At 47.5% G+C, this 26,380-nt stretch overlaps 14 protein-coding genes across 14 annotated transcripts; 7 read left to right on the top strand and 7 right to left on the bottom strand.

The window, feature by feature from the left end:
• Positions 1-464: 464 nt before the first annotated feature.
• On the top strand, positions 465-2,470 carry TSTA_015210 (F-box domain protein). The gene is made up of 2 exons (XM_002483622.1): positions 465-1,153; positions 1,227-2,470. Exons 1-2 carry the CDS (start codon positions 775-777, stop codon positions 2,414-2,416), a joined length of 1,569 nt encoding a protein of 522 aa, XP_002483667.1. The 5' UTR covers positions 465-774; the 3' UTR covers positions 2,417-2,470.
• Positions 2,471-3,144: 674 nt separating this feature from the next.
• On the bottom strand, positions 3,145-4,975 carry TSTA_015220 (uncharacterized protein; the record flags this gene model as incomplete). The annotated part of the gene is made up of 7 exons (XM_002483623.1): positions 3,145-3,336; positions 3,528-3,688; positions 3,976-4,117; positions 4,215-4,365; positions 4,393-4,636; positions 4,703-4,742; positions 4,892-4,975. 7 exons carry the CDS (start codon positions 4,973-4,975, stop codon positions 3,145-3,147), a joined length of 1,014 nt encoding a protein of 337 aa, XP_002483668.1.
• A 308-nt stretch (positions 4,976-5,283) lies between these two features.
• Positions 5,284-5,973, bottom strand: TSTA_015230 (uncharacterized protein; the record flags this gene model as incomplete). Its single annotated transcript, XM_002483624.1, has 3 exons — positions 5,284-5,576; positions 5,643-5,714; positions 5,871-5,973. The coding sequence occupies 3 exons, from the start codon at positions 5,971-5,973 to the stop codon at positions 5,284-5,286; spliced, it is 468 nt and encodes a 155-aa protein (XP_002483669.1).
• A 211-nt stretch (positions 5,974-6,184) lies between these two features.
• On the bottom strand, positions 6,185-6,743 carry TSTA_015240 (uncharacterized protein; the record flags this gene model as incomplete). The annotated part of the gene is made up of 3 exons (XM_002483625.1): positions 6,185-6,309; positions 6,426-6,505; positions 6,538-6,743. The coding sequence occupies 3 exons, from the start codon at positions 6,741-6,743 to the stop codon at positions 6,185-6,187; spliced, it is 411 nt and encodes a 136-aa protein (XP_002483670.1).
• A 729-nt stretch (positions 6,744-7,472) lies between these two features.
• On the top strand, positions 7,473-8,396 carry TSTA_015250 (uncharacterized protein; the record flags this gene model as incomplete). Its single annotated transcript, XM_002483626.1, has 2 exons — positions 7,473-8,318; positions 8,355-8,396. Exons 1-2 carry the CDS (start codon positions 7,542-7,544, stop codon positions 8,394-8,396), a joined length of 819 nt encoding a protein of 272 aa, XP_002483671.1. The 5' UTR covers positions 7,473-7,541.
• A 110-nt stretch (positions 8,397-8,506) lies between these two features.
• On the bottom strand, positions 8,507-10,168 carry TSTA_015260 (AT DNA binding protein (Thy28), putative; the record flags this gene model as incomplete). The annotated part of the gene is made up of 4 exons (XM_002483627.1): positions 8,507-9,108; positions 9,168-9,284; positions 9,403-9,828; positions 9,889-10,168. 4 exons carry the CDS (start codon positions 10,166-10,168, stop codon positions 8,507-8,509), a joined length of 1,425 nt encoding a protein of 474 aa, XP_002483672.1.
• Positions 10,169-10,964: 796 nt separating this feature from the next.
• TSTA_015270 (MFS multidrug transporter, putative) lies at positions 10,965-13,318 on the top strand (the record flags this gene model as incomplete). The annotated part of the gene is made up of 8 exons (XM_002483628.1): positions 10,965-11,541; positions 11,592-11,669; positions 11,725-12,159; positions 12,211-12,360; positions 12,411-12,719; positions 12,777-12,871; positions 12,931-13,008; positions 13,060-13,318. 8 exons carry the CDS (start codon positions 10,965-10,967, stop codon positions 13,078-13,080), a joined length of 1,743 nt encoding a protein of 580 aa, XP_002483673.1. The 3' UTR covers positions 13,081-13,318.
• A 512-nt stretch (positions 13,319-13,830) lies between these two features.
• On the top strand, positions 13,831-15,031 carry TSTA_015280 (mitochondrial peroxiredoxin Prx1, putative). Its single transcript, XM_002483629.1, has 5 exons — positions 13,831-13,998; positions 14,051-14,159; positions 14,210-14,462; positions 14,521-14,773; positions 14,829-15,031. Exons 1-5 carry the CDS (start codon positions 13,976-13,978, stop codon positions 14,860-14,862), a joined length of 672 nt encoding a protein of 223 aa, XP_002483674.1. The 5' UTR covers positions 13,831-13,975; the 3' UTR covers positions 14,863-15,031.
• An 89-nt stretch (positions 15,032-15,120) lies between these two features.
• Positions 15,121-16,221, bottom strand: TSTA_015290 (NAD dependent epimerase/dehydratase, putative; the record flags this gene model as incomplete). Its single annotated transcript, XM_002483630.1, has 2 exons — positions 15,121-15,842; positions 15,867-16,221. 2 exons carry the CDS (start codon positions 16,219-16,221, stop codon positions 15,121-15,123), a joined length of 1,077 nt encoding a protein of 358 aa, XP_002483675.1.
• Positions 16,222-16,492: 271 nt separating this feature from the next.
• Positions 16,493-18,212, top strand: TSTA_015300 (uncharacterized protein; the record flags this gene model as incomplete). Its single annotated transcript, XM_002483631.1, has 3 exons — positions 16,493-16,752; positions 16,810-17,046; positions 17,100-18,212. Exons 1-3 carry the CDS (start codon positions 16,504-16,506, stop codon positions 18,210-18,212), a joined length of 1,599 nt encoding a protein of 532 aa, XP_002483676.1. The 5' UTR covers positions 16,493-16,503.
• A 913-nt stretch (positions 18,213-19,125) lies between these two features.
• Positions 19,126-21,786, top strand: TSTA_015310 (regulatory protein Ral2, putative; the record flags this gene model as incomplete). Its single annotated transcript, XM_002483632.1, has 1 exon — positions 19,126-21,786. One exon carries the CDS (start codon positions 19,126-19,128, stop codon positions 21,784-21,786), a length of 2,661 nt encoding a protein of 886 aa, XP_002483677.1.
• TSTA_015320 (beta-lactamase family protein) lies at positions 21,511-23,399 on the bottom strand (the record flags this gene model as incomplete). Its single annotated transcript, XM_002483633.1, has 5 exons — positions 21,511-21,954; positions 22,005-22,295; positions 22,355-22,432; positions 22,487-22,924; positions 22,982-23,399. 5 exons carry the CDS (start codon positions 23,397-23,399, stop codon positions 21,872-21,874), a joined length of 1,308 nt encoding a protein of 435 aa, XP_002483678.1. The 3' UTR covers positions 21,511-21,871.
• A 227-nt stretch (positions 23,400-23,626) lies between these two features.
• Positions 23,627-24,592, bottom strand: TSTA_015330 (uncharacterized protein). The gene is made up of 2 exons (XM_002483634.1): positions 24,402-24,592; positions 23,627-24,348 (listed from the first exon to the last, which is right to left on the bottom strand). Exons 1-2 carry the CDS (start codon positions 24,524-24,526, stop codon positions 23,784-23,786), a joined length of 690 nt encoding a protein of 229 aa, XP_002483679.1. The 5' UTR covers positions 24,527-24,592; the 3' UTR covers positions 23,627-23,783.
• Positions 24,593-25,226: 634 nt separating this feature from the next.
• On the top strand, positions 25,227-26,353 carry TSTA_015340 (NAD dependent epimerase/dehydratase, putative; the record flags this gene model as incomplete). Its single annotated transcript, XM_002483635.1, has 3 exons — positions 25,227-25,240; positions 25,287-25,527; positions 25,592-26,353. The coding sequence occupies 3 exons, from the start codon at positions 25,227-25,229 to the stop codon at positions 26,351-26,353; spliced, it is 1,017 nt and encodes a 338-aa protein (XP_002483680.1).
• Between the last annotated feature and the right edge of the window lie 27 nt (positions 26,354-26,380).

A 26,380-nucleotide genomic window follows, 5' to 3' on the forward strand; every position in this document is an offset into this window, starting at 1 on the left:
CTGACAACGAAGAAGAGGCCGAGATGGTTGGCTGCTGGTCTGTTTCGTTAAGAGGAGAGAGCGGGGTGAGAGTCAGAGATTAGTAACTAAGTAGCCGCCGGGCCGTGCACCTACAGGGCTCCGGTTCTTCATGTCCGCCACTCAACCTCCAATCGTTTCCTCCGTCCCGCTTGAACGCTGCACCGCCAAACTTCATCCCATTTGCGCTCTTCTTTCTGATACGGTCGCTGCCAGTCCCAGCTGGTGCATGTGGCTGCATGATGCTCCTGATCTCCCTGGGACGATTTCGGTCATGTGACCGCAGTGTGGGAGGTTGTGCGACGCCTGAGAGGTTGCTCGAGCAAGTAACCTAGGATCCGCTCGCTGCAGGTCGAATGCAATTAGGTATGCATGGCTTCTCTATGGTGGTGACATGAGACCACCCCTCCAGCCATTCCGACCTTGCCAGCTTGTTTCTGCAGCTTCTTCAACCCGTGGCCATTCCATGTCCTCGAATGATGGCATACCCTGTCGCCTGCTTTAATATTAGGAGTAGTGGCTCCCCCAGAATTAAGACAATCTCGGCCGCTCAGTCTCCCGACGGTCCCTGTCCTGTCCTCAGAGAGAAAAGGGGGGGGATGTATACGCAATACACACTGCGACAATAAAAATTACTCGACTTGCTCATAAACACCCGCATCCCCTCCCCAACTGCGTCCACGCGCCATTTGTTTCCTCTATGCCAACTATCGCGCGCCAGACAGCCGGTGAGTCGGCTGCTTGCCCACGAAGCCGATGATTGAGATGATGAATGAGCCAGGCCCTATCAATTTTCTGGCCGACGAATTGCTAAGTTTGGTACTATCGTTCCTGATCGCCGATACCGAGTTCCCGGATGGGCGCGAAGTGGTACATGACTACGCGTTTCCACCGTATAACAATAAACGCAATGGGACGAACGCGGTGGCTTCGCGAGGGGAAAGATCCGATCTGGATAGGTACAGACTTGTATGCACGCGGTTTATGAGGATTGCGACGCCGTGGAAGTTTCGTCGCTTCACGTTAAGGTTTTCGTCCGAAGGGTTTAGACGGTTGAATGAGTTGGTGGATATGCAACTGGCTCATCATACGCGATATTTTACATATATGGTCCGACCTTATTACCAAGGAGGCGGTATGTGGTTATCTTTCCGTCTTGGACCATTTGCTCCAGTGAAAGTAGCCTCCAAACTGATAGAGTTCGCTAGACTGGGAACGATTCCTTGCAGAGATTGCACGTGATTATCCTTCTCTCGCTGAGATTCATATTTCCAGACTCGCCGATCAGACATTGTTGATCAAGAATGCGCGAGATATTCTTTCTCTGAAACGGGCACTTGCCTCGTTTCCGTCTTTGCAACAGATCAAGCTTCTTCGATTACAGGACAAGGCGGATGAAGATATCATGGAACGAGCGAGGCGGTTTGGTGCTGCCGGGGACGTAAAACTTCACTGGGAGCCGGCATGCTCACGCGCAATTGAAGCATTGGGACTTGCTCTGATGGGATCTAGCTGTCAGTCTGTCCGGTTTTTAGCTCCGCAATTGAGTCCCGAAGCCGCTCTTGGGCTACTGAATGCTCCCCGGGTGACAATGTCCGCCTTGGGGGAGCGACTCACGTGCTTAGATATATATTTCCACTCAGCCTCGGATGTAACCGCACTGATGTCAAGACTATCAAATACTTTCAGAGATTTCTTCCAAGCTGCGCGAAACCTCGCCACAATCAACGTTGGGTTTCCGGCCGACAGTCCCTTGAACTTGCATTTGGAAGATGTTTTCCATCATATACACTGGCCACGGCTACGCAGTCTTGGAATTCAAGGCTGGCGATTACATTCGTCCGAAATCAGCGCAATCGCGCGGCGTCATAAGTCTGAACTCCGAGAACTCCGCTTACCGTACGTCTATCTCCTTGATGGAAGTAGATGGCGCGATGTCCTCTCCATACTCCACGATGATATGGAACGACTCGAAAAACTCTATCTTCAACATGTCAATTACGCATCTCATATCAACACAGAAATCATGAATGGTATCGAAATACCGCCCGGAAGCACGACAGATGAAGACGAACATATAGACGAAGTAGACCATGACGAAGATCCCAATAATCTTGATGAACCACATCAATCAGATACAGACTCCTCGTCTGTCGTCTCCGTACACGACTCACATAGTGAAATATCATCAGAAACAGAAGAATCATCATATCGACAGCAACACCACTACCCGTACTACCGTCACAATCATCACCAGCGAGATTTACAATCCTTATCTGAACAGGAATTGAGTATGCTTACTGCGAATGAATTAGGCGATAATGGGATATATGTGAAACGGGAACATTGGCATATATGGGAAAAATGGGTTGTATTATCAAGGCGTCAGTTTAGTTAATCATTGGGGAGGCAACGCAATTCAAAAAAGAAATTGATTTGATTACCTTTGTAGCTATACATACTATATCGCCGTTCTCTTTCTCGGTTGCTCTGCTTCTATGGGGGCCCTTGCAGTCAACTTCACTGAGTAGGTTTCATTCCGATCCCACACTTGCTGAACTATTTAATTCAATATATAAGAGATGGCAACTCACCCGTAACTTGATATTATGTGATATACATATCTTCTCTCCCGTGAAATATTTCACAGGCTAGCTTCATAGGTTACGGAATGCAACTATAGATAATTTCAGGGTCAAATAGCAAAGTCAAATCCGCCAGACCAATGTTGGTGCGAAAAGTCAAGCAAATCGTCAATACTCTGCGTATTTCCCATGAATCAGTAGCACCCTATCAAGGATTCGAACATTAGTTGACTCAGATGCTTGAATCAATATCATAAACCCATCCTCTGTACTTACAGTGTTAAATTCATTCATGAAAGGATGAGAAAGATAACTGGCATTATCGTTGAGACACTAGCCGATTTGTCATACTGGAGATATAGATATTGCTCTGACGAATTGTTATTTTTGCTTTGTAGCGAATCATAATTTCTCAAAACAATCTTAATTGCCCGAGCTACCTTTCGGGCCTCCACGGACGAGGCGCTGGACTGTTTCCAAATAGTATATGCACTCCTCAAGACTGAAAGAACGCGACTTCTTTAAGCCGCCTGGGCTTCTATCAATTCAGTCGTTTCACAAAGTACATGGCTTTTAGACGGGTTTTAGTGACTAAATATTGAACTGTGGTTTGTTCAGTATCGGGTCGCGCAGCGGGCAGGTCCTTTATGTTGGTATCAAAGTACGAGTCTACCAGATTTCGCGGTTCAGCAGTATCAAACTGAAATGCGTGGATCATCCTCGGCAGTCCAAACTGGGCGGGAACAGAGTAGTCGACGTTCTATATCATGGCCCCATGTATGCTGACGCATTTCTGCTTCAAACGGGGGAATATGTTCGGTAAATTAGATCCATCTCGATGATAAACTAATGCGCATAGAAAAGCGACTGATCAGGCCTGAGAGCGCCCAGAGGCCATTTGGACTGTCACCGGTGTGGAGATACTCCAGAAGGAGACAATGTAGTAACGTTTTGACTGTGTAGGGAGGGCATCGATGGATTTTCCCAGCCGTAAGCGTTGAACGATCTTTTCCCGAAATGCTTGAATGAAAGGTTGACTGTCGGATCTGTCCTGCAAAGATAACGACCGTTCAAGGTACCGGCACCTGTCCTGTTCTGTTATCACCCCTATGCACATGATAGCAAAAAGGAGGCCGAGTCACATCATAGAGACCCCGGTAGGGTTAATCCAGAACCTTTCGTACTAATTTCAGTTCATGTTAGTATAAATTTATATCTCATATCCATGGATTATCGGCAAAACGAACATTTGAAATAAAGGGGCATCTCACCTCTTTGAAAAAGGTCGGCGTGTGCACAGGAACTGTTTATGTCTTATCAGTCCTGTCTGCATAAATATATCAAAGGTAGCTAATAACAATAGTGCATATACCTTGGATAATCGACAGTCTCTGAAGGTATTGAAAAATCAGTCGATTCACCACAGTCCGCGAAGGAATGGCGGCAAGGATTTCCGGCTTGGTTGCATGCCCGCAAGGTCCCAATAGTAACCCCGGATCTTGCGTGAATCTCTTCTAGAGGATGGCTTCCTTGTCCTATAAGGATGTCACTGTTGTCTAAATGATAATATAAGCTAACGGGGTCTGATACCGATATAGATGGAAGACATACCCCTTCAAGGATTGTCGGCCAATGGGCCGCTTCTGAATAAGTCATTCTCTTATTGTCGGTATGCATGCTTCCCAATGAATTAGAGGAGGCAATTCTACGGGACTCTCGGCCACAGCAGCAATTTTCTCCGTCCTGGTCTTTCTTTCTTCTGCTGGATCTCTGGAGCTCTGATGATCACTAGCGGGTTGCAGTTATCGAGACATTACTCTGACCCATAAATGCTATAATCGGAGACTCGAGCTGATTGACTTTATCTTGAATGGTCTCTAAGACAGCAGAGGAATCTCCACCATCCGACGAGGATGCCATTGCTGTGCCTGGCCCTGGTTCAAGCAGTGGCACGAATATGCTGAAATGAGCATGATAACCCCAGACGCCTTCGAGAGCAGTTCTCGCACGATATGCAGCAATCACATCGTAGTCTAGAGATAGGGCGTTAGTATACATAACGTTGTCATAGTTCTAAACATCTTTTTAGATAATCGCACTTTCGTCTGCGGCACAGATTGACGACAATGCGGCTTGTCTCTGCCACAATGGTCTCGAGGCGACGACCCTGTCATATTGGTCTGCTGGGTTTCCATGGGTTATCGCGGGTTGGGTCAGTGATCCAGTGATGTCAATTTTTCTTCAGGGGTTCTGAGTGTCAAATAAATGGGAAAGGGTGCAGTAGGTACCATTTGCTGTGTGTAGCCGTACCCGATACCCATCAGAATCTGATATCCGGTTTGTCTTCCCAGAGGTGTTGTAGGCGAATACATTGATATAATTTCATGGAGATGGCAATCCTGATTCTCGACAATGTATGACAAGTCAGTTCGAACTTGATATCAGGAAGGAATCACAGCTTTATACCTAGCCGTCCACACAAAATACCCGTAATCACTGTGGAATAATGTTCGGCAGGAGCTGGACACCATTCACCAATGGAGAGGAACCGCGCACTCCCTGGAAATATGTCGGCAAGTAGTAGGACACAATGGTCAGGGTGCCAGTGCCAAACCCATATGTTAGACAATTTGCCTTCACGGATCTCTTGCAAACCATCGAGAGAAACAACATGGTGTTGTCACCTTTGTGCTAATCCCACGCAAGCCAACCGAAAGGTCATGCCGGCACTGCAAAGGAGACTAATAGCGGTTGAGCTATTCCAAGCGAACTGGTTGTTACCGTATTGAAGGGCAAACAATAATTGGATTGTGCAGCCCGCAAAGAGCACAACACCGAGTAAGTCGAGCTTTGTCTGTAGAGATCGTGGGGCTGTCATGGCGTAGGGAGGTTTGTTGGACATGTTATCCAGGAAGAGAGTCAGCAAAATCAGTCCTGCTGCCACCCCTCCAATAAGTAGGTTGATCCAGAAACCTTGAATATATCAATTAGTCAGGAAAATCTGCGTGTTGTGGAAAAGAGAGTAGCAATAATACTTACACCATCGCCAAGTTGTGTATTTAGTCAGAGCGGCTCGGATCAATGGCCCTGTAGCAAGCGCTAACTGGGACACTGCGCGTCCTCATAGTCATAAAGGTAACATTAAACGACCCGTTTGGTTTAAAAGGAAAAGCACTAACCTCCCATTGCAATACCAAAAAGCACGACATATCACAGGAAAAAGGGGTATCAGCCAAACATAGTGTTTGAAATGGGCTCACCACTCACTAGGTCTCTTTTCCATCGGCACGCATCCAGCAATAGTCGTGAAGCACCCATTTTGCACTCCAGACACACCCATACCAGCTAGAACGCGACTCACAATCAACATATTAGACGATTTCGAGAGTGCGCAGACCAGGGAGCCCAACTCAAAGACAAAAAAAGAAAAGTCACCTGATAGCCCTTGTCAGACCCGATCTTTCTTCAACAAGGGTATTGTAATCTGGATCCATCCAGCTACACAACTTGCCTTCCTGCTGAAATTCGTAAATATATTTCCTGCCAGCGGCCGAAGAGAAGCACTAGAAGGTTTATCATTGTTAAAGAGGATTCTGCCTTGTAGTATGGAATATGGGGCTTGTATCATTCACTTCGACAGCCTGATATGCAGCTCCGTACAAACCTATGTCGGACAGAGAATTGAACTGATTCGTAATATAAGGTACTGCCTAGAATTGAAGATGAAGGCCTATCTCATTAGCGCACAATAATGATTTGTGTCTGAGAGAAGGGGAAAAACAATCACAATCAATGCGCAATCTACAGTATACTGCCACTTACCGTAGCCAATATCGACGTGTCCAGCAGTAGTAGGAAGCTCACGAGAGTTAAGGCAACCACAATTCAAAATAGGGTAAAGCCTGTAACCCATTGTGGTGTATCGCCATTTGACGGCTGTGCAGGAATCTTTGGCTCCTTTTGTTGGTCGTTTTCTGGGTTCTTGGGAAGGGTTGTTGTCGCTGTTGAATCGTTAGTGGAAGCTTTCTCGGTTCCTATCATCGTGTCTTCTTCCTTTTCACTTCTTGTATTATGTCTTTCTAATTGTCCTTGTACCAGCTCTAGAAGGACTTGAGCATCTGACTTCTTTTCAGAAGCCATTCTTTAGTGTTTATTTCATTGATTCTCGTGTCTGGAGTTGATAGCTGCTGTATTGGACAAGATATGTATTCAAAGTCAAGTTCTGATATCGAGGTATCATTACTATAATGCTTTGCGTTCGATCGATGTCAGTCAAAAAGTAGCACGTTCTCCTGAGCAACTGGTTGCTAGTTAGGGCAAGCTCCTCCGAAGCCCTAGGCGCCAGGATTCAGGAATTCGGGACGAGATTTGACGGACAGTCCATGGTGATATTTGGGTAGGGAGACGGACTATGTGTCTCGTACAATTCGCCTTCGTACTTCAATGTTGATACTATGAGATCGCTGCTTTCGAATCTCAGATAAGCAAACTGCTTTGCGTCATTTCTGATATGCCTGGCTACTTTCCTACCATGTTATACAAGGTATTGACGTCGAAATGTTGTACCCCATGATGGACAATACGTGCTTGTTACGCTTATATGCCTAGTAGATCTTCCAAAAGTCCATACACCATCATTATAAAAATGTATCTATGAATCGATACATCAATAATGATGGTGGTGAATGAATCGAATATACTAGTAGTACCAAAGACTACCTGAAGAGACAGATGTATTGTAACAGTTGATACCAGGAACACAATAACGGCTTTCTCATCCAATGATACAACTACATTTGCGAAAAATACCTGGGAATCAATACAAACTATTAAATAGCATTGTCTTATCAATCCGATCTTTTCTCTTTCATCTCATCAATCTCATCTGATCTAGTTAGTTCAGACGAATTGATCTGATCAAGTCCACCCAAATCCACCATGTCATCCTCAACAACATCAACTCCAGACTCAAACATCAACCATGCCTCTGCCCTACAATACTGGAACAGCATGCCCGCGACAGTAAACGGTATGCTAGGCGGCTTCCCGCAAGTCTCGCGAATCGATCTCCGCGGCTCAGCGAATTTTCTAGCTAAGATTCGACGACTTATTCAAATTGAACAGGCTGATACAGATACAACGGCGGGACAATCCGGGCAGAGAAAGAGCAAAAAATTGAAAAGAGGCGCTGATTGTGGTGCGGGTATTGGACGTATCACAGAGGGATTTTTGAGGAATGTGTGCGAAACGGTTGATGTAGTTGAGCCGGTTGAAAAATTTGCAGAGGTTATTCGGAACGGTCTTTTGACGAGGAAAAAAGAGGAGGGAAATAGCGCGGAAGAACGAGAAGATGAAGGACTGGTAGAAAACATCTACATAACCGGACTCGAAAACTGGATTCCGACAGAAAAATACGACCTAATTTGGAATCAATGGTGTGTTGGGCATTTAACCGACTCGCAATTAACGACATATCTCCAACGAGCCGCGAATGCATTGACGGCACATGGGATACTAGTGCTCAAAGAGAATAATTCTACGGATCCCGAAGGGAGAGATATATACGATGAAGTTGATAATAGTGTTACGAGGACGGATGAGTCTTTCCGAAAAATATTCAAGGATGCAGGACTGACTCTAATCAAGGCGGAGGAGCAGTTGGGGTTTCCGAGACATCTAGGCTTGTTGCCTGTTAGGAGTTATGCGTTACGGCCTGTAAGGGGGGACTTGAACGATAATCGTGAAGGCTAGAATAAGAACGAGTATGATACCGTTGATGCGCCGGAAGAATAAAACTACAAAATACCCAATGAATAATGAATCATGTACCTTTTGAAAGAGATCCCTATTATCCAGTTGCCATCGCGCAACGAATGAAAAATCTGTCCATTTTGTCTTCGAGATCAGTTTAAGAATCCTCCTGTGAATACTGAAGTGATACGTTCGGCTGTGCTGGGACCATTGACGTCGCTTTTTGTCGACTTCTCACCGTTGACTTGCACCTCTTCGGCTTTGGAGGCTTGATCTTCCGTCTGGTCGGCAACCGGCGCCGGAACTGAAGGTTCGCCTGCAAGCGTAGAAGTAGCTTCGGGTTCTGCAGCAGGTCCTACCGAAGCACCATGCTCTGCTCTCGGCGCGGCCTCTGCCGTAGGTTCCCTGGGGGTTTCGTCGGTATTTTCTGTCTCTAGCTGACCATTTACTTCGGTTGTCTCCTTGGAAGGGGCTTCTTTTGCACTAGCTTTCTTCGCGTCTGCCTCTTGCTGATTGATCAAGCCCATGATGAAGTCCCATTCTTGAGGTGAAACGCGTGAAACGCTAACGCGAGACTGGCGCAATGTCTGCAGGTTTTCCAATGGCTGGCCCGAAAGAGCATATGACTTGAGTGTCTCCAAGGTCAAAGGCTGGTCGAATTTGCGTCGGAATTCGACATGAACGACTTCCCATTTGGGATTTTCACGACTGGACTTCTCGTCGTAGTAGGGATGTGCGGGATCAAAAGCCGATTCTGTTAGGATTAGCACGTAAGCCCATGGTCATCACCATCGTCTTGATATTAAAACACACCATCTACTGAATGCTCTCTAACGATCTCCATTTGTCCCACAATACCGGGAACTTTGCAGCTTGAGTGGTAGAAAAACGCGAAATCACCCTTCTTCATGGCGCGCATATTGTTGCGAGCTATTCAAGTTAGTTATTGGATGCGCCAAGCTGAATCAGACACATACCAACAGGGTTGCGAACACCTATATCAAATATGGTTAGCAGAAATCACAAAAACGAGGCAATTGTTACATACCATCCCATGGCTCTGGCTCTGAAGCCGCTTGTAAATCATCAATCGAGAACTTGACATCGACGCCCTTCACGATTCGCGATTGGGGTTCCGCTTTCATGAGCCAGTACGAATGGCCGTCGGGTCCGAATGCATCCTCTTCAGCCACCTCAATTGTTAGGTCGGGCTCTTTCTCCTTCAAGAATGCAGGTGCGCGAGGTGCTCTGGTAGCAGTCTGCTTTTTGGCAGGCTTTCCAGCTGCCTGTTGCGGTTGACCAGTAGCCCTCTTCCTCTTCTTGCCAGTAACTTCGGTTGAAGCGGGTTCGGAGGATTTGGGTGGTCTACCGTGTCGCTTACCAGGCTTATCTGCAGTGGTTTTCACGATGGATGTTTTGGGTTTGCGAGTGACAGTCGCTTTACTAGCGGGTGCGGCGGATTTGGCAGGTTTACCTGCCGAAACAGTTAGTCTCGCTTTATATCAACAATAGCATAACAGATGGCGAAACATACCTTTCTTTGCTGCTGGCGACGCAGCTGTCTGAGGACGGCCTCTCTTTTGGGGAGTCTCTCGAGCCTTGCTGGAAGAGACAGTGCGTTTCGCAGGCGATGGTTTAGGAGCTGGCGCAGGAGCAGCAGCTTTTATTCTTGCTGCGCGTGGTGGTAACTGGGAAAATCGTTTGGGGCGCGAAGCTGCCGCGGTCTCTGAGCCTGCTGGTTTGCGCGTACGTTTTGACGGCGGCTCAGTCGCGTCGGCGTTCGCGACGGTCGACGTGCGCTTCTTTGGCGGCATGGCGCGTGAAGGATGAAGAATGATTCAACTAATTGATAAGAGTGAAGAGCAATTGATGCAACGGAATGCATACAGAGGAGACGGATGAGCTATGCGACCAGATGCATGCGCATGCAGAGGATGTTGATTTATCGAGGAAAGCAGCTCCCGGGCATACTTTTCTCCGGCTTCTCATCAGGCCATTCCACCTGGCGTGACTTCTTCTAGCCCTTACTTAACTCTTATCTTTGATGACTTTTATGCTTGCTGTTTAGTTACAATAGACATGCCTTCAGCTGCTGCTCCCTGGACAAGCCACAATCTAGTCTTGTTCATGCAATTACCGACTAGACGGCCGACGACTAGTATTCAACCACGTGAATTATACCAAGGTGTTCTCTTGAAGAACCGAGTGACGTGATGACTGATCAGAAATGCTATCAGAATCTGGAGAAACGAGGATTTGTAAGGGTGGATCGCGGAACGATGTCCGCTCTACTGGCCGATTTGCCGAGATGTCTTTTTTTTGAGTCATTGACGGGTCACGTTTTTTTTTGTGTGGATTAGCCTGTTAGGCCTCTTTGCTCTGTCGTTTGGCGATCTTCTTGCGTCGTTTCAGGATTATTTTTAAAAACGACATTGTTGAAGAGACATCGATACTGAGATATTGCAGTATCTTATATTTGAGGATTTGTGATCATATCAGGAAGCCGGGGAAGGGTCTGATATCCATTCTGGGATCCCCTCACTCTCAGGCGAGACCCTGGGGTTCTCTTATTTATCACGTCTCAAGACAGCTTTCGGACTAGGCTGAGATATGACAGGAGGAAATTCGGTGTCTCGTCCTAATGCGTCCTCGTCGGATATTGTAGATGACTTCACGATAAATCCAACACCAGCGGAAACTAAAGCGGAGACAGTGCCACACCCGAACAAAAGTCTTGTCAATGCTGGGCAAGCCTGGCAAGATGATATAAATCTGCCAGACAAGGAACAATACGCCACGCAGGAGATCGAATATCTATATCTAGATTTCGACACCGAGCTCCCCGCACCGGCTGGACTATCCGAACCAAATCCCGAATTCTCGATATCACCGCCTCCATGCCCTAACCTGAAAAAATACACATCGCCGTTCCTCTGGTCGAGTAGTCGCAAGTCAATGACAACATGGTTGGCATGCGGTGTTACGCTGCTTGCTGCATATTCGGCAGGTGAATATACGCCTGCATCGGCGCAGTTGCTCTCCGAATGGAACGTGAGCCAGGTCGCGTACAATGTTGGTGTGACCACGTTCACTGTTGGATTCGGTATCGCGCCGATGGTTCTAGCACCGTTTTCTGAGATTAATGGACGAAGACCTGTTTTTATTGCGAGTGGGATTTTGTTTACGGGTGAGTAGACTGTGGCCATTTTGTGGTATAGAAATGCTGATCTCTCGTAGCTTGTATATTTGCTTGCGGTGGAGCAAATAATCTTGCCGGAACCCTAGTCGCGCGATTCTTTAAAGGAATTGGCGGATGTATGTCATGACCCTCTCATTCTGGAAACCACACATACTGATCACGAATGTGTAGCAACGTATTCGACAATGGTCGGCGGAGTCATCAGTGACATCTACCACGCCGAAGACCGCAACACACCCATGGCACTATTCGCCGGAGCAGCCCTCTTCGGCACCGGTCTAGGACCCTTGATTGCCGGAAACATCGTGGTGCACGCGTCCTGGCGATGGATCTACTGGTCGCACGGAATCGTCAGCGCCGGTTTTGTGGTGTTCATGTATTTCTTCTTGAAGGAAACTCGAGGCAGTATTTTGCTAAGTCGGAAAGCGCATGCACTCAACAGGTGGTATGATAGTTTAGAAGGAGCTGGATACTTTGGGGTCTTACTGCCGTTAGAAGACGTGCCGGAAAAGCGTGTTGTGCGGAGGATTCGATGGAAAGTCAAGGCTGATGAAGATCGACAATCGATCGTCCAGATGATTAGTGTTTCGTGTTATCGACCGTTCCGTAAAGATAATCCCATGTCTTATTTTGGTGCTTGAGCTGACGTGCATGCAGATCTGTTATTCACGGAACCGGTTGTTTTCTTCTTCTCCCTTTGGGTATCATTTAGCTGGGCTGTTTTATACTTGCAGCTCTCCTCCATTCCGCTCGTTATGAAAACCAGCCATCACTTCACAGTTGCCGAGTCCGGCGATGTCTTCACGGGTGAGTTTTGCACTTCTTTGATTCGAGATTGACAGGAGCTAAGTAGTCAGCAATCTCCATCGGCGCGATCCTCGCCACGCTCCTTAGCATCTACCAGGAGAAACTCGCAATCCGTTTCGGGAAAATGTCAAATACTCCCGAAGGTCGTCTATATTTCGCCTGCATTGAATCTATCCTGATGCCCGTCGGATTGTTCTGGTTTGGATGGTCGTCGTTTCCCTCTGTGCCGTGGATTGTGCCTACAATGGCTGTGGCTTGTGCTACCATGGGTATTTTCTCGGTGTATCTTGCCGTGTTTAATTATCTTGCAGATACGTACCATCGCTATGCAAGTTCTGCGATTGCGGCGCAGTCGTGTTGTAAGCATTTCTCATACTTTACTTCCTGTTTCTTACTAAAAGTGTTTTGTTCATCAGGTCGGAATCTGCTTGGAGGAGTGTTCCCTTTGGTGACTAATGCCATGTTCAACAACCTCGGATTCCCGGCTGCTTCAAGCCTATTGGGCGGTATTGTAAGCTGCCTCGTACGTTCCGGATACCGTCCTCTACCAATACTGATACTCTATCTCAGGGCGCGCTTTTGACGATTGTGCCTTGGGTGCTTGTATTCTATGGGCCAAGGATTCGGGCTCGAAGCAAATTCGCCAGCGTATGTTATGCCTTGGCTTGTACGCAGCAGTCACTAATCATTTCTCTCTAGGAACTGGTTAATCATCATTGATACGAAGTGGCATCCATGTTTTGCTTTGACTTTGAAGTATTTCTGTTATGATACCACTCATAGTTAAATTACCATGTTACGTAATTTACGTAATACACGGTGGGAATAACGTTAAGTTACCGAACAGAAATTCTTCCCGAGCTGAGGCCAATAAGATCTCTAGAAGTAGATTTGAACATGAAGGGCACTCCTACTAGTATATTTTAGGATTGATGATTAGGATACTCTTCAGTTCCCATATTGAAGAATCCCAGCTGAGATCATTCTAGATGTACGAATGAAACAACATCGAAATTGCGCCATCTCTTTCTCACTCGATTGGTTGATCTATAAGATATTCGGCCGATACTCTCGGGTAAGAAGCAGACTGCTTGATGCGTGTATTCTACGCAGTATATAGAGTCAGGGCCAGTCATAGCTAAGCTTCCGTCAATGATGCCATCTTCTCAAAGAGGGAATAATGAGTATTTCCTCTCCGAGACAGCAGAAGTCGAGATATCGCCAGAAATATAGTCTCCTGCCTTATCGCCCAAAAGAGACTAGCGAGACTAGCGCGGGGCTAGTGCGGCCCCACCTGCGAACTACTCGCCCGAGAGAGCTCATTGGTGGATCTCAACTGTAGTCTGATTGGCTGCATTAATGATGAGGTAATCAGGAACTTCAATTGTTCATCGCCAGCCAATGAGACACGCTCTGCCGGGCGGGGAGTGTCGATGGCGTGATTGCAGCTCCGATGAAGTCAAGCTCGACATTTGATGCAAGCAAACAAAACACGAGGGGAAGGAGGGGCTACTAGATTATAAAGACCCTTTCCCTCATTCTAGGTGGTATTGGTATCTTCAATAAAAATCTCTCATTCTACTCTACCATCTCTATCACCATCTCACTCATCATAATGGCCAACGAACAACGTGTTCCGTATGTGTAGCTCTCTTTCCACTGAGTTACTATTTACTGACTCTTATCGCAGTCTCCGTCTGGGCTCTACTGCCCCTAACTTCCAGGCTCAGACCTCCAACGGTCCCATCGACTTCCACGAGTTCATTGGCGACAGCTGGGCTGTTCTCTTCTCTCACCCTGTATGTTCTACGCCTTGGCCATCGTCGAATAACACGTCTAACGAATACAGGATGACTTCACTCCCATCTGCACCACCGAACTCGGTGCTTTCGCCAAGCTCGAGCCTGAATTCGCTCGCCTCGGCGTCAAGCTCATCGGTTTGAGTGCCAACACTGTCGACTCCCACCACGTCTGGATCAAGGATATCGACGAGGTCACCGGCTCCAACCTCACGTTCCCTATTATTGCCGATGCGGACCGCAAGGTTGCTTATCTCTATGATATGCTTGACTACGATGACATTACCAACGTTGACCAGAAGGGTATGCACATTTCACCCTTGAGCGCATCGCTGAATGCAGTATATTCTGACTTGCATAGGTCTCCCCTTCACCGTCCGTACCGTCTTCGTGATCGACCCCAAGAAGAAGATTCGTCTCACTTTGGCCTACCCCGCCTCCACTGGTCGTAACACCGCCGAGATCCTCCGTGTTGTCCAGGCTCTTCAGACCACTGACAAGAAGGGCGTCACCACCCCCATCAACTGGCTCCCTGGTGACGATGTCGTCGTTCCTCCTACCGTCTCTACCGAGGATGCCAAGAAGAAGTTTGGCGAAATTCGTGAAGTCAAGCCGTATGTCTTTTCCTCCCACCCACGTGAAATTATTTCGTACTAATATGCTGTCTAGTTACCTCCGATTCACCAACGTTGGCAAGGACTAAATCTGCCGTGTTGGGAGTGATGTTGGGTGGCTGTACGAGAACCGGATGTTTCCAGATATTCTAATGTCGCCTTTGTGATGCCCTTATGATACCGAACAAGATTAGGTAGATCTTGAATGAATTTGATACCTCAATATGCATCGCCAGAAAAACAAGTATATTCTGCTCTACATACAACTCATACCGAGTTCCACTAGATCCCCCTCCTTTTTATATTTTAATTGAATGATGGCTGTCGATAACCGTGAAAGTGGTCCACTAACTCCCAACAACTCTCCCAGCAACCGACTCATAGTAAAGATCAATCCTCGTCTTGGGCACATTTTTAGCCTGATTTTCCAGGATAGTATCCACGGCCTTCACCAACGTATCCTCCAACGTGGTAAATCCTTCCTTCCCCATCATTTTCAGCACCTCAATACTTCGCTGATTGTCCACTTCACCCGCATCCACAACCTCGGGCTCAGCATTATTCGACAACGCACCCAATCCAATCTTCCCCGGATACCGTCTGTGCAAAATCTCCATAATCTGGGTCCAGGAATACTTTCCCGCAAAGGCAAGGAGCCGTTCGTCGTGTACATCATCTAGTGTCAAAGCAGCTAGGTGTAGAAGCGCCGTGTCCTCAACATCGACGTACCACTGCGACGGCAGCACGGATGGTGCGGCCGGGTACCCCTTAACAACGCCATCGAGAACAGCCGCCGTACTGCGATAACTCATATTTTCATGTGAAATGGCTATCCCGAAGTTAACATTGGGCACGACCGTATTGAACGAAAAGGAGGGTTGATGCTTCCGGGCCCATGCGAAGGCTTCCTGTTCACCGCGCGCTTTGGAAGCTGCGTAGAGCTTGATTCCGTGCCAGCGGGGGTTGCCCTCGTTATTCCAGGGTTTGCTTGTTTGTTCGATAGCTTCTTCATTCCATGTTGATGAGTCAATCTTGTACGGCACCCCGGTCGTCGGAAGTGCGCACGCAGCTAGAGACGAGGTTATAACCACACTCTTCACCCTAGATTCCCTCGCCGCAGCTTCCAACAGCCTTAGATTTGATTGTATCGTATTCTCAATAATCCCCTGGTTCTGCGGATTCATATCCATATCCATAGCCATATGGACGATCCCATCCACACCCCTGAGAAGATCACCATTCTCAAAGACACCTGGAGAATGGATATTGGGGACTTCGACGAGCTCGAAGCGAGGGCCAAAGTATGTCTTCATCCAGGCATTGCGACGGATGGAGCGAACTGTGCCGCGGATGGAGTAGCCTCGAGCAAGGAAGAGGTGGATGGTGACGCTGGCTATATACCCGTTTGCGCCGGTGAGGAGAATTAGACCTCCTGGGGGGACTGACATATTGTATAGAATATGAGATGTATGAGTTGGTGATGGATATGGTGCTCATGGAAGAGGCGACAGGTGATTTATAGCTAGACCCAGCGTTGTACCCCACTGGCAGACTGATATGATGTCGTTTTACTCGTTTTCCTATTTTGGTAATTACTGCAATAACCCTAACTTTCTAACCCTAAATGTCCAGGGTCTCCACCTTGACTAATCGAGATGCGTATTCTCAATCGGTAATGCGAGGGCTGATGACCAATTACGCCTCGAGTCTCCACTCACTACATCTCATTGATGAGGAACCATATCCTTTCTCGTTTTCCTCGTTGCGACAAAAAAAATCATCTCTCATGCATGTTCACCTACTCAGACTGTAAGGTAGTATCAATGTCCACCCTCTTCACCAACACCATTCTGGTGCCGCTAGAACTCGGCCAGGCCCCGACTCTCCAGACCATTGGAGTCCTTGACCCGCCAAGGAAGAAGCGTCCTCATTCCAAAAGTCGACGAGGGTGCGTTGCATGTAAGCGTCGAAGGGTTAAGGTATGTATTCAGACCTGCCTGACAGGACTTGACGCAGAAACTAAAACTACTGGGTAGTGTGATGAGCGTCTACCATGCTCTGGCTGCGCGAAGCGGAATATCCAATGCCTACAACCACCTACTCAACATGTCATTGGTGCAAGTCTCTCGACGACTAGTGCTCATTGCAAGATGGATATGGATCCTACGATTAGCCTCTTGCACCTAGAGTTATTTCATCACTGGGATAAGGAGACTCGAGCAACGCTCGTATTCCCCCAGATTTGGCCTGTTGTTATGCAACGGGCTTTCAATGTATGTTCTACCCCTGTTTACAGTCCTGCCTGTGTATACTGATTCACTATCAGGAAGACTTTATCATGTCCGCCATATTATGTGTCGCAGCTATGCATCTCGTAACCCTGTGTCCACAAAACACGAAATACTCACGCGCCTCAATGCAGCTGATCGTCAAGACGGTTCAACTCTTTCGTAAGAATTTATCCCGTCCTCTTACACGAGATAACTGCGAAGCTTTGATGGGAACCGCGCTTCTTATCAATTATATATCATGGTCCGACCTGGGATTCTTGGATGATAATAATAACACCGAATTCGCACAGCCAGCTGATATAAGATTGAATCTTGCGCAAGATCAATTGTTTCTTCTCAGTCCTGGTATTGTCAGAGTATGGTTTGAGGCCATGCCGGTCTTTATTAAGGAAGGAAGCGTGTTTACGCAGCTTACTCAACAGGATCCAAGACTCAATATTGAGAGGGCACTGGTTAGAAGGGGAGAGGATCCAACGCGATTCGTGGAGCCCTTTATGAAGATCTGGGATGACAATGCTGGCTGTACGACGAATAGGGCCGATATCCATGACAGCACGGGTGCTGAAAGACCAACCTCTTATGCATGGCGCCTTCTTCTCGGGCTGGAGACGGAATTACTATCTTGTCGTGGTAGAAATACTATACCCTGTGACGAAGGCCGTGATAAAGAAAAGGTATTAGTCCGCCTCAGGGACACAGTCACAAAAATCACCACTCAATCCACCTCTCTCGACCACGATAACCCATCACAGCAATCCCCTCGCTCATCGTTCGAATACATAACCCGGCGGATATCGCCTCTTTTGTGCTGTGCAACATTACTCGAATCCGCAGCAGAAAGCGACCCAACTATCAGGACAGAGTTCGAAGCAGATCTTGAGCAGCTCTTCTATGGCTTTCCAATATTCTGCTGCGGTCCCTTTGCGCAGTTGATGCCCCAGCGTGATTCACGAGCGCTGGTTTTTCTGTTCTATTTCTATCGTGCTGCGCGGATTTTGTTGTCGCCCGGAGGACGGTGCTGGTGGGCGTCTGCGAGGAGCCGTGTGATGGAGGAGGCCATATTGAAGGAGTTAAGAGTGTCGGGACTGAATGCCCTAAACATACAACAGTTTAACGTGATTAGGCCGGAAGCGGTTAGTGTGCTTTGAAAGTTTGAAGTTGAAACGAACTGTTCGGTAAGACGGTAAGCTAATTAAGGGGTAAATTACCCATTACGTAGTCATAACCAATTGACAACCAATTAGACAGCTGATCAGAGCAGGAAATAATACCAAATACATACCGAGACGCTGAAACATGGTTTCGCATGTTCCCCGCTGTCAGCGCGAGTCAGCGTACAGATACACGCTTTACTGTGTATAGACTAGTGTGGTACCAGCCGGAAAAAAGAAACAACGCTCATTCTGACCCAGCAGAAGGGGGGGGCTCTTCAGCTCACTTCATCTGTTGGTTTGATCTCTATCATTATATCGTGCGGTGCTTTGTTCTGTGCATATATCACTCATATACGGGGTATTCCATATATCTCCCGAGCGCACGGTTCTGTTGGGATACCGCCCGTTTCGTTTTATTCCTAGAACGAACCGACACTTCCTCATCTAATCCCTCGTCAAGAAAGAAACGACAAGAAAATGCAGGTGCCAAACCATCTCGACTCGTCCTGAGAACAGAACGATCCTTTCCCATGCGAACTGTCTGATCGATTAAATTAAACTTGTTTTAAGATTCATCCAAGCTCGGCAAATATATTCGAGAAAAATCCACTGGTTCCGTCTAATCTCGGCGACAATCCCTGTCTATTATCCTAGTTTTATTTCGGTTGACATTGGATTGTTGTCATCTCATCTCAGTTTTTGGAATTACTTTTTCCTCCCCTTTTCATATCTTTCGAGTGGTTCGCAGGCAGATACTTTTGGTTAAGATACCGCTCAGCGTTTTAGGCGCGCATCAGAGGGTGTGTCATCCGTGCTGTTGCGATAAGCGTCTTTCTTTGCACGGTCGATACAATACCTCGGCCATTTTTCGTTTCATGACTCTATTCACTATCCGCGAGCTATAGCGATGTCACGAAGTCAATCGAGCCTCAGTCTAAGCCAGACCGACAGCGCCAGAGAAGATGGCGTCTCACCTGCCCCCAACTCAGCAAATCCAACCATGTCCAGTCCCATGAATCTGTCCGGATTGGTCTGTAATGTGCGAAGGACAACCGGCCGCGAACCTCGTGCACTCGTCGGTGCGACCACAACTATTCTAGGCGACAAGTTATACGTCTTCGGCGGCCGCTCCCTGTCCAAATCCCATTCACACGTACAACTTACTTCGGACTTGTACGAGTTGGACTTGATAAGACGGCATTGGACGAAAGTGGAGGTTTCGGGCGATATACCGGCTCCGCGTTATTTTCATAGTGTTTGTGCATTGGGGGATACGAAGTTGGTATGCTTCGGTGGAATGTCGCCGGCGGATCCGCCGCAGGGAAGCGCGCAGCAGCATGGCTCGGATGAACAGACGGATGTACAAGTAATGTCTGATATACACATATACGATGTTGTCACACGGACGTGGACGCGCTTGCCGGCAAAGGATCCCCCGCTAGGTCGATATGCCCATTGTGCTACAATATTACCATCAAGCGCATGCTTCACATCTGCCAATGCGCCATTATCTGCCATACATAACAATCCATCGTCTGGAAATCCTCATCAAGGCTCGATTGGACCCGATATTGACGGATACGGTGGCGCCGAAATGATTGTTGTGGGCGGACAAGATACTTCCAATCACTATATCGAGCAAATCAGCGTTTTCAATCTTCGGAGCCTAAAGTGGACCTCTACCAGTCCGCTCGGAAGGAGTTGTGGTGCTTATCGCAGCGTTGTGGCACCCTTGACCAATATGGACGTCTCGGACCTCGGCAGTGCAACAGAAGACAACGCAGGCAGCAATAATAAGCATGTTGATGGGGCCGAGGATGGCACTTCAATGCTGATCTATTCCAACTATAATTTCTTAGACGTCAAACTGGAACTCCAGGTGCGACTTCCAGATGGCCGATTATTGGAGAAACCCATGTATGGAGAGGCTTCTCCACCGGGTTTGCGATTTCCTAATGGTGGGATCATCAACAACCATCTAGTTGTCAGCGGCACATACCTCACATCAACTAAACAAGAATACTCCCTCTGGGCTTTGGATTTGAGAACACTTACGTGGTCACGCATCGACGGCGGAGGTACGGTCTTTAGTAGCGGTAGCTGGAATAGGGGTGTTTTGTGGGAACGTCGAAACACATTTGTTATCCTTGGAAACCGGAGACGAAGTTTGGTCGAAGATTACAACCATCGTCGAATCAATTTCTCGCATTTGTGCATGGTTGAGTTGGAGGCGTTTGGACTCTACAACAACCCCTGTCGAACATCGCCGACCTCTGGCTATTCCTCCGTTAGTGCGCCTATAGTCCCGGCTTCTTTACAGTTGAAACTCACGCAACTCACGACCGGCGGCCGGCCGCTTTCAGCTGCGTCTGATGAATTGGGTAAAGTTGCATTCTCGATGTCGGAAATGGCAGACATGGAATTACAGGCGTTAGGCGGAGAACGGATTCCGGTTAGTTCTCGGATGCTGGCTAGACGATGGGGACCGTTTTTCATTCAATTGCTTCGTGAAGCATCTGATCCTGGGATTGCAGACACCGCGACACTGCGTGGTACAGCCAGTGGAGCAAGTCATCCGAGTCGCAACTCGAGTATCACGATTACGCCTTCTCTGGGTTCGAGTAACGGCTTTTCCAATGCTAGCACATTAGTCAGTGGCAGCAGCAATAGTTTATCATCTCCGCACTCTCGTCTTCTCGCAAATTTGGAGGTTCCATCTGCACATTCAATTGCACCGTCCCTACGTCCTCGTGTGTTGTATTTACCGCATACGCTTCAGACTGTTCGGCTTTTGGTCTACTATCTCTACACATCATCACTGCCGCCTGTGAATTCACCACTTTGCACGCCATTGATTCTCTGTTCGATTCTGCAATTGGCGCGACCGTATCAAGTTGATGGGTTATTGGAAGCCACGGTCGAACGTCTCCATCAAGTCCTGGATGGGCGCAATGCTGCCGCCGTTTTCAATGCTGCGGCCATGGCAGCTGGTGGCGGGCGTGGAACAGGATTTATCAGTGGCATTGGTGGAACACTTGAGGTCCTCAACGGTGCACATAACAAGGGATCAGGACTAAGCGATACCAACGGTGCGGGGTCTGGACCTGGCGGCCTACAAACTCAAACCTCCTTCTCATCTCTCTCAACAGCATCCGATTCGTCAGATACGGAATTAGGTCGACAACAACGACACGGCCGCTCTGAATCCGTCATGAGTCAACAACAAAGACCCTTACGAATTAACACGAGTATGTCACGCACACGCGAGAATTACTACGATGATTCCTTCAGCGATGCCAGTGCATCTGGAGCATCATCTGCAACGTCAAATAGTTTCAGTCACACCGATTCCGATACCCTCGAAGACGGGGGTAACGGCGGTATTGGCCGTAGTAATCGCGGCGGTAGACGACGAGGTACCGATGCCGAGCGGCCGATCTGGACGGGTGATGTTAGTAGTGTGATTGGATTACAAAAACGAGGGCTCAAGGGGTTGATGGAGGGCAGGAGGATGAGGGAGAGGAGTGGTGGGAGGTCTGGGATTGCTGTTGGTGTAGATGGTCAATGATTCTTACTTCTCTATGAATACTTTAGGATTTGTTCTTGAGCGTTATATACATATACCATATAACTGTTTATCAGGATCGAACGAACTATTTGTACATATCTTCCGTCCTTTTCAAACCGGTATACACCAATTTCTCAACAGCATCATTAACATCCAATACCGCGTTGTCTATTATATCAGCATGTCGCTTGCAATAATAAAGGGAAAAGAAAACTCACCACCATAAGGCAAAATCTGACTCCCAATCATCCCACCCACACCACTCTCTCTATCCGCGAACCAGAACAGATTGGCAATCCCTTCCCATGAAGCGCTGAAAGGTTTCCGGCCTGATTCTTTGCCTTCGTGGTTGAGTGCAAAAGTAAGTCCCCATCCTTCTGTTTCGAGTTCAGCTTGTGCCGGGTTTGCCAGTGGACGGAAGGGGATGTGTTTTGCGAGATGTGGTTTGGCGGTTTGGAAGGGTTGGTTGATGTACCGGGGTTTGTTGGGGATTTGATCTTTGTACATCTCTGATCATAGTCGTACGTGTAAGTAAAGTTATTCCAAGATATTGGAGAAGTCAACTTACCATCGACAGTTTCCGGTTTCAGGATCTGAGCTTTGGTTTTGGGGCATGTCCCGTTATTCAGGAGGACTGCAATGATTTCTACTTCTGTCAGCATTCACGTTTCCTTCGGACATATAGATATGAAGGACGCACTGCAGTAATCACCAACAGTCCCAAAACACCCAGCACCACCAGAACAGAACCTCTCCTCGGGCCCATCAGAATTCTTCCTCTCCATCAACGCAAACCGATATATATGATCCGTAACATGCAACGAACCATCCTTCTCCTCTCGTCTATGCATATACGCCAATCGACTCTTCATATCCTTATCTGGAAAGAAAGAGATATCCTTGATACCTAATGGCTCAAAGATGTGTTTCTGGAAGTAATCATTAAGAGAAAGACCAGTTACACGCTCAACGAGAACACCGGCCCAGTCGATGTTTACTCCATAGTCGAACTTTGTGCCCGGTTGGTTTATGAGTGGGAGTCCCAGGACGTCGTTTGTATGGCCAGCGAATTCGTCGTAGCCGATAGGCAAAGAATAATCCCGTAGCTGGGAATGGCTGAAGGGGTATCCGAAGCCGGCTGTCCAATACATCAGAAATGGCTCTTGATGATCTAGTCACAAGGAGCAAGAGATACCAGTATGATTCAACAACATCCTCAAGGTAATCCCCCTCTCCTTCTCAACCAATCTGAACCCACTACTCAAATCACCCTCGAGAACTTTTACATCCTTCAATTCCCGCGCAAGCTTTTCAACTTGTTCTACATCATCCAGGTTTAATTTCCCCTGTTCAACGAGTTGCATACAAGCAATTGCCGTAAGCATCTTTGTACAAGATGCGATCCAGAAGATGGTGTCGAGAGTCATGGGATTCTTGCGGTTGTATGGTGAGAGGCCCCTTGAGCCAGAGGCGTGGTTAAAGATTATGTCGCCATTGCGATCAATGGCGCTGTAGACGAGGCCGGGGATAGAGGGTGTTGGGCCTGAGGTTGTGTTGTCGAGGAGTTGGCGGAGGGATGCTTGGATATCTGTGGGGAAGTGCGGGGTGGCCATTGTCTTTGGTGCTAGGTGGTTGTTGAGTATTGACTTTCGTGATTGAGATTAACGTCAGTATGTCAACTTGAGTAGGCTCTTATTTGAAGAGGATAAAATAGAGGAGTGGATGACGGATGAAGGACTGCATCGGAGGAGGAGCGCAAGGGTCCTCCATATGCGGGGTTGCTGATTCCTGACCATATCTAATAACTACCATGTCTAATTGTTGGTCTATCTACGTCTGGGTCGCTAGCACTAGATTCATAGAACAGCTAATCCAACAAGCTGATGAGCCAGTAATACTGTATAATAATAAATTGATGACCCGGTTGTAAAAACAAGGGGGGGGGGATAGTAGTGAGGTGCCGGACCGCCTAGATAGGCAGTATTGCTATACCAACATTAATCTATAGGCTTCACACTCTTAACCACCTTCGCAGGCTGCCCCATAGCCACACTCCAACCCGGAATATCGCGACTTACCACCGCGCCTGCCGCGATAGTACATCCATTTCCAATCGTCACACCAGGCAATATAACCACATGCCCACCAATCCAACAATCATCCCCAATAACAACCGGTTTCGCATACTCTATATTATCCCTCCGACTCTGCACATCCGTTTCATGTGTAGCAGCGTATATAGAAACATTAGGACCGAACATGCACCTATTTCCGATGGTGACGAGGCCACAGTCAAGAATAGTCAGGTTGAAGTTTGCATAGAATCTTTCTCCTAGGGAGATATTACAGCCGTAGTCGACGTAAAAGGGTGGTTCGATGAATATTTCATCCCCCTTTGTGGCGCCTATGAGTTCTTTGAGCCAGTCCATGCGTAGCTTTTGGAGGGCTTCGTGGGATTGGAGTTCAATTGCTTCCGGAGGTGGGAAGTAAGTGTTGTATCGGTTGCACCATGCTCGCGCTTTGAAGCGGGCTGTTGCTAGTTCGGGGGCAAAGGCGTCGTATCTATGCAGTATAGTTAAGTGATACTGTATATAAGTGAGACGCAGTATACATACAGCATGCCCGAAATCATTCGCTCATATTGTTCGCACCATGGCACTTGGTGCAGGGATTTGGCCAGTGCGATTTGTTCCGCATTCTTGCTTTCTGCTGCTCCGGTTGATTTGGCTTTGTCTGCCATTTTTCATGCAATTGTATTTTCTTAAGACTTCGGGATGGATAGAAGACAGATCGCAGTTGTCTAGACGGAGAAGTAATGAGGGGCAGCGGAGAATTGTCTGCCAACACTCAACCACCGCAAATAGTTCTGAATTACATCCACTTCACTTAGATTAAGGCGGATGTGAATGATATTACAGTAGAACCTGACTATAATGAAAGGAAGCCCTCTTCATGGTGTATATACTAATCTCACTTTTGATTACTTTAATATAGAAATGGAGAGCACCTTATGTATTAATAGTGAAAACCGATTATATATTTTGGAGTACTCTTCACCCCTAAACCGAACTTACTTCTAGAGATACTGACTTGCGCACTGAGAGGCCTCCAGTTCGTTATAGCCAGGTTCTACTGTATTTGAATGATGAACCATGACGACTCCTACCAACCCAAACTACCCAAGTAGGAATTACCCGATTGATCCATAGAGGGTTCTACACAGCTCTATCGAGACTGCAAGGATATCGGAGCAGCAGCTAGAGAATTACCGATTACATGCAGAGAGAAGATCCAGACCTATATATCAATTCAGGGTCCCATATCGGAGTAAACGCCGACGGGTCACTATTTAACCGGTATAAATATTGTGGGGGGAGCCCTAAGTCTTTTCTTCGAAACAATCATTTCTAAACCCCCATAATTGGAGAAGAAAACCGAGAATGGCTTCAAAGATGTGAGTGGCCTGTATATTGATCTAAAAGAATCAACTGACTGCATAGTGATTTCGTATTGGTCACTGGTGCCACCGGCTTCATTGGTGCCCATGTCATTGATACGTTGCTTGCACGAGGCCGCAGAGTACGAGGGGCAACTCGCTCACTCGCCAAAGGGGAAGAAATGATTCGCAGCCGTCCACAGTACTCGCAAAAGTTAGAATTTGTCCAAATACAGGATTTTGAGAACCCAGGAGGCTTGACTGAAGCTGTTAATGGCGTTGATGCGGTTATTCATGTTGCCAGCGTACGTCACTCCATCAATTAGAATGAATGATAAAAATGCCCAAGAGCTGACTGCTACTACGTAGCCATTCAAACTCAACACCTCAGACAACGAAAAAGAACTCATCATCCCAGCAATAAACGGCGTCCGAGCCATGCTAGAAGCAGCCTCAAATGCGCCGAGTGTCCAACGGGTAGTCATAACCTCCTCCTTCGCAGCTGTAATAGACACAAACCGAAAAGGACCACAAGGTTTCACCTATACAGCAGCAGACTGGAATCCTCTCACCTACGAAGAAGCAGCAGATCCCAAATCAACACCCGTGGTCGCCTATCGTGGATCTAAGAAATATGCAGAACTAGCAGCATGGGGGTTTGTTAAGGAGAAGAAACCGCATTTTGATATTGTGACTTTGTGCCCTCCCATGGTTTTCGGACCTATTGCTCATCCGATTGATAGTCTGGATCATTTGAATGAGTCCAATGCTGCTCTTTGGGATATTGCGAAGGGTGTCGATCCGCTACCCGTCGGCCGTGTCCCCTTTTGGATTGATGCTAGGGATTTAGCCATTGCTCACGTTGAAGCCGCTCTTCGAAAGGAAGCTGGTGGAAAGAGATATACACCTGCAGCACCGGAACGGTGGTCCTATGCTCTTGCGGCGAAGTATATGGTGTCTCACTTTCCGGAATTGTGTGACGAGGTGAAATTGGAGGAGCAGGTTATTGACGATAGTTTCAGTTTGGATGGTGAGACTGCTGCGAGGGAGTTTGGGTATAGATGTCGCAGGTTTGAGGAGACGATTCGTGATTTTACGGCGCAATGTTTGGCGAGGAAGGGGCGTACTTAGATTAGTCGGGATATGTTTGATATAGGC

Source organism: Talaromyces stipitatus, genomic scaffold (assembly GCF_000003125.1).
Source record: "Talaromyces stipitatus ATCC 10500 scf_1105507295549 genomic scaffold, whole genome shotgun sequence".
Lineage (NCBI taxonomy): Eukaryota > Fungi > Ascomycota > Eurotiomycetes > Eurotiales > Trichocomaceae > Talaromyces > Talaromyces stipitatus.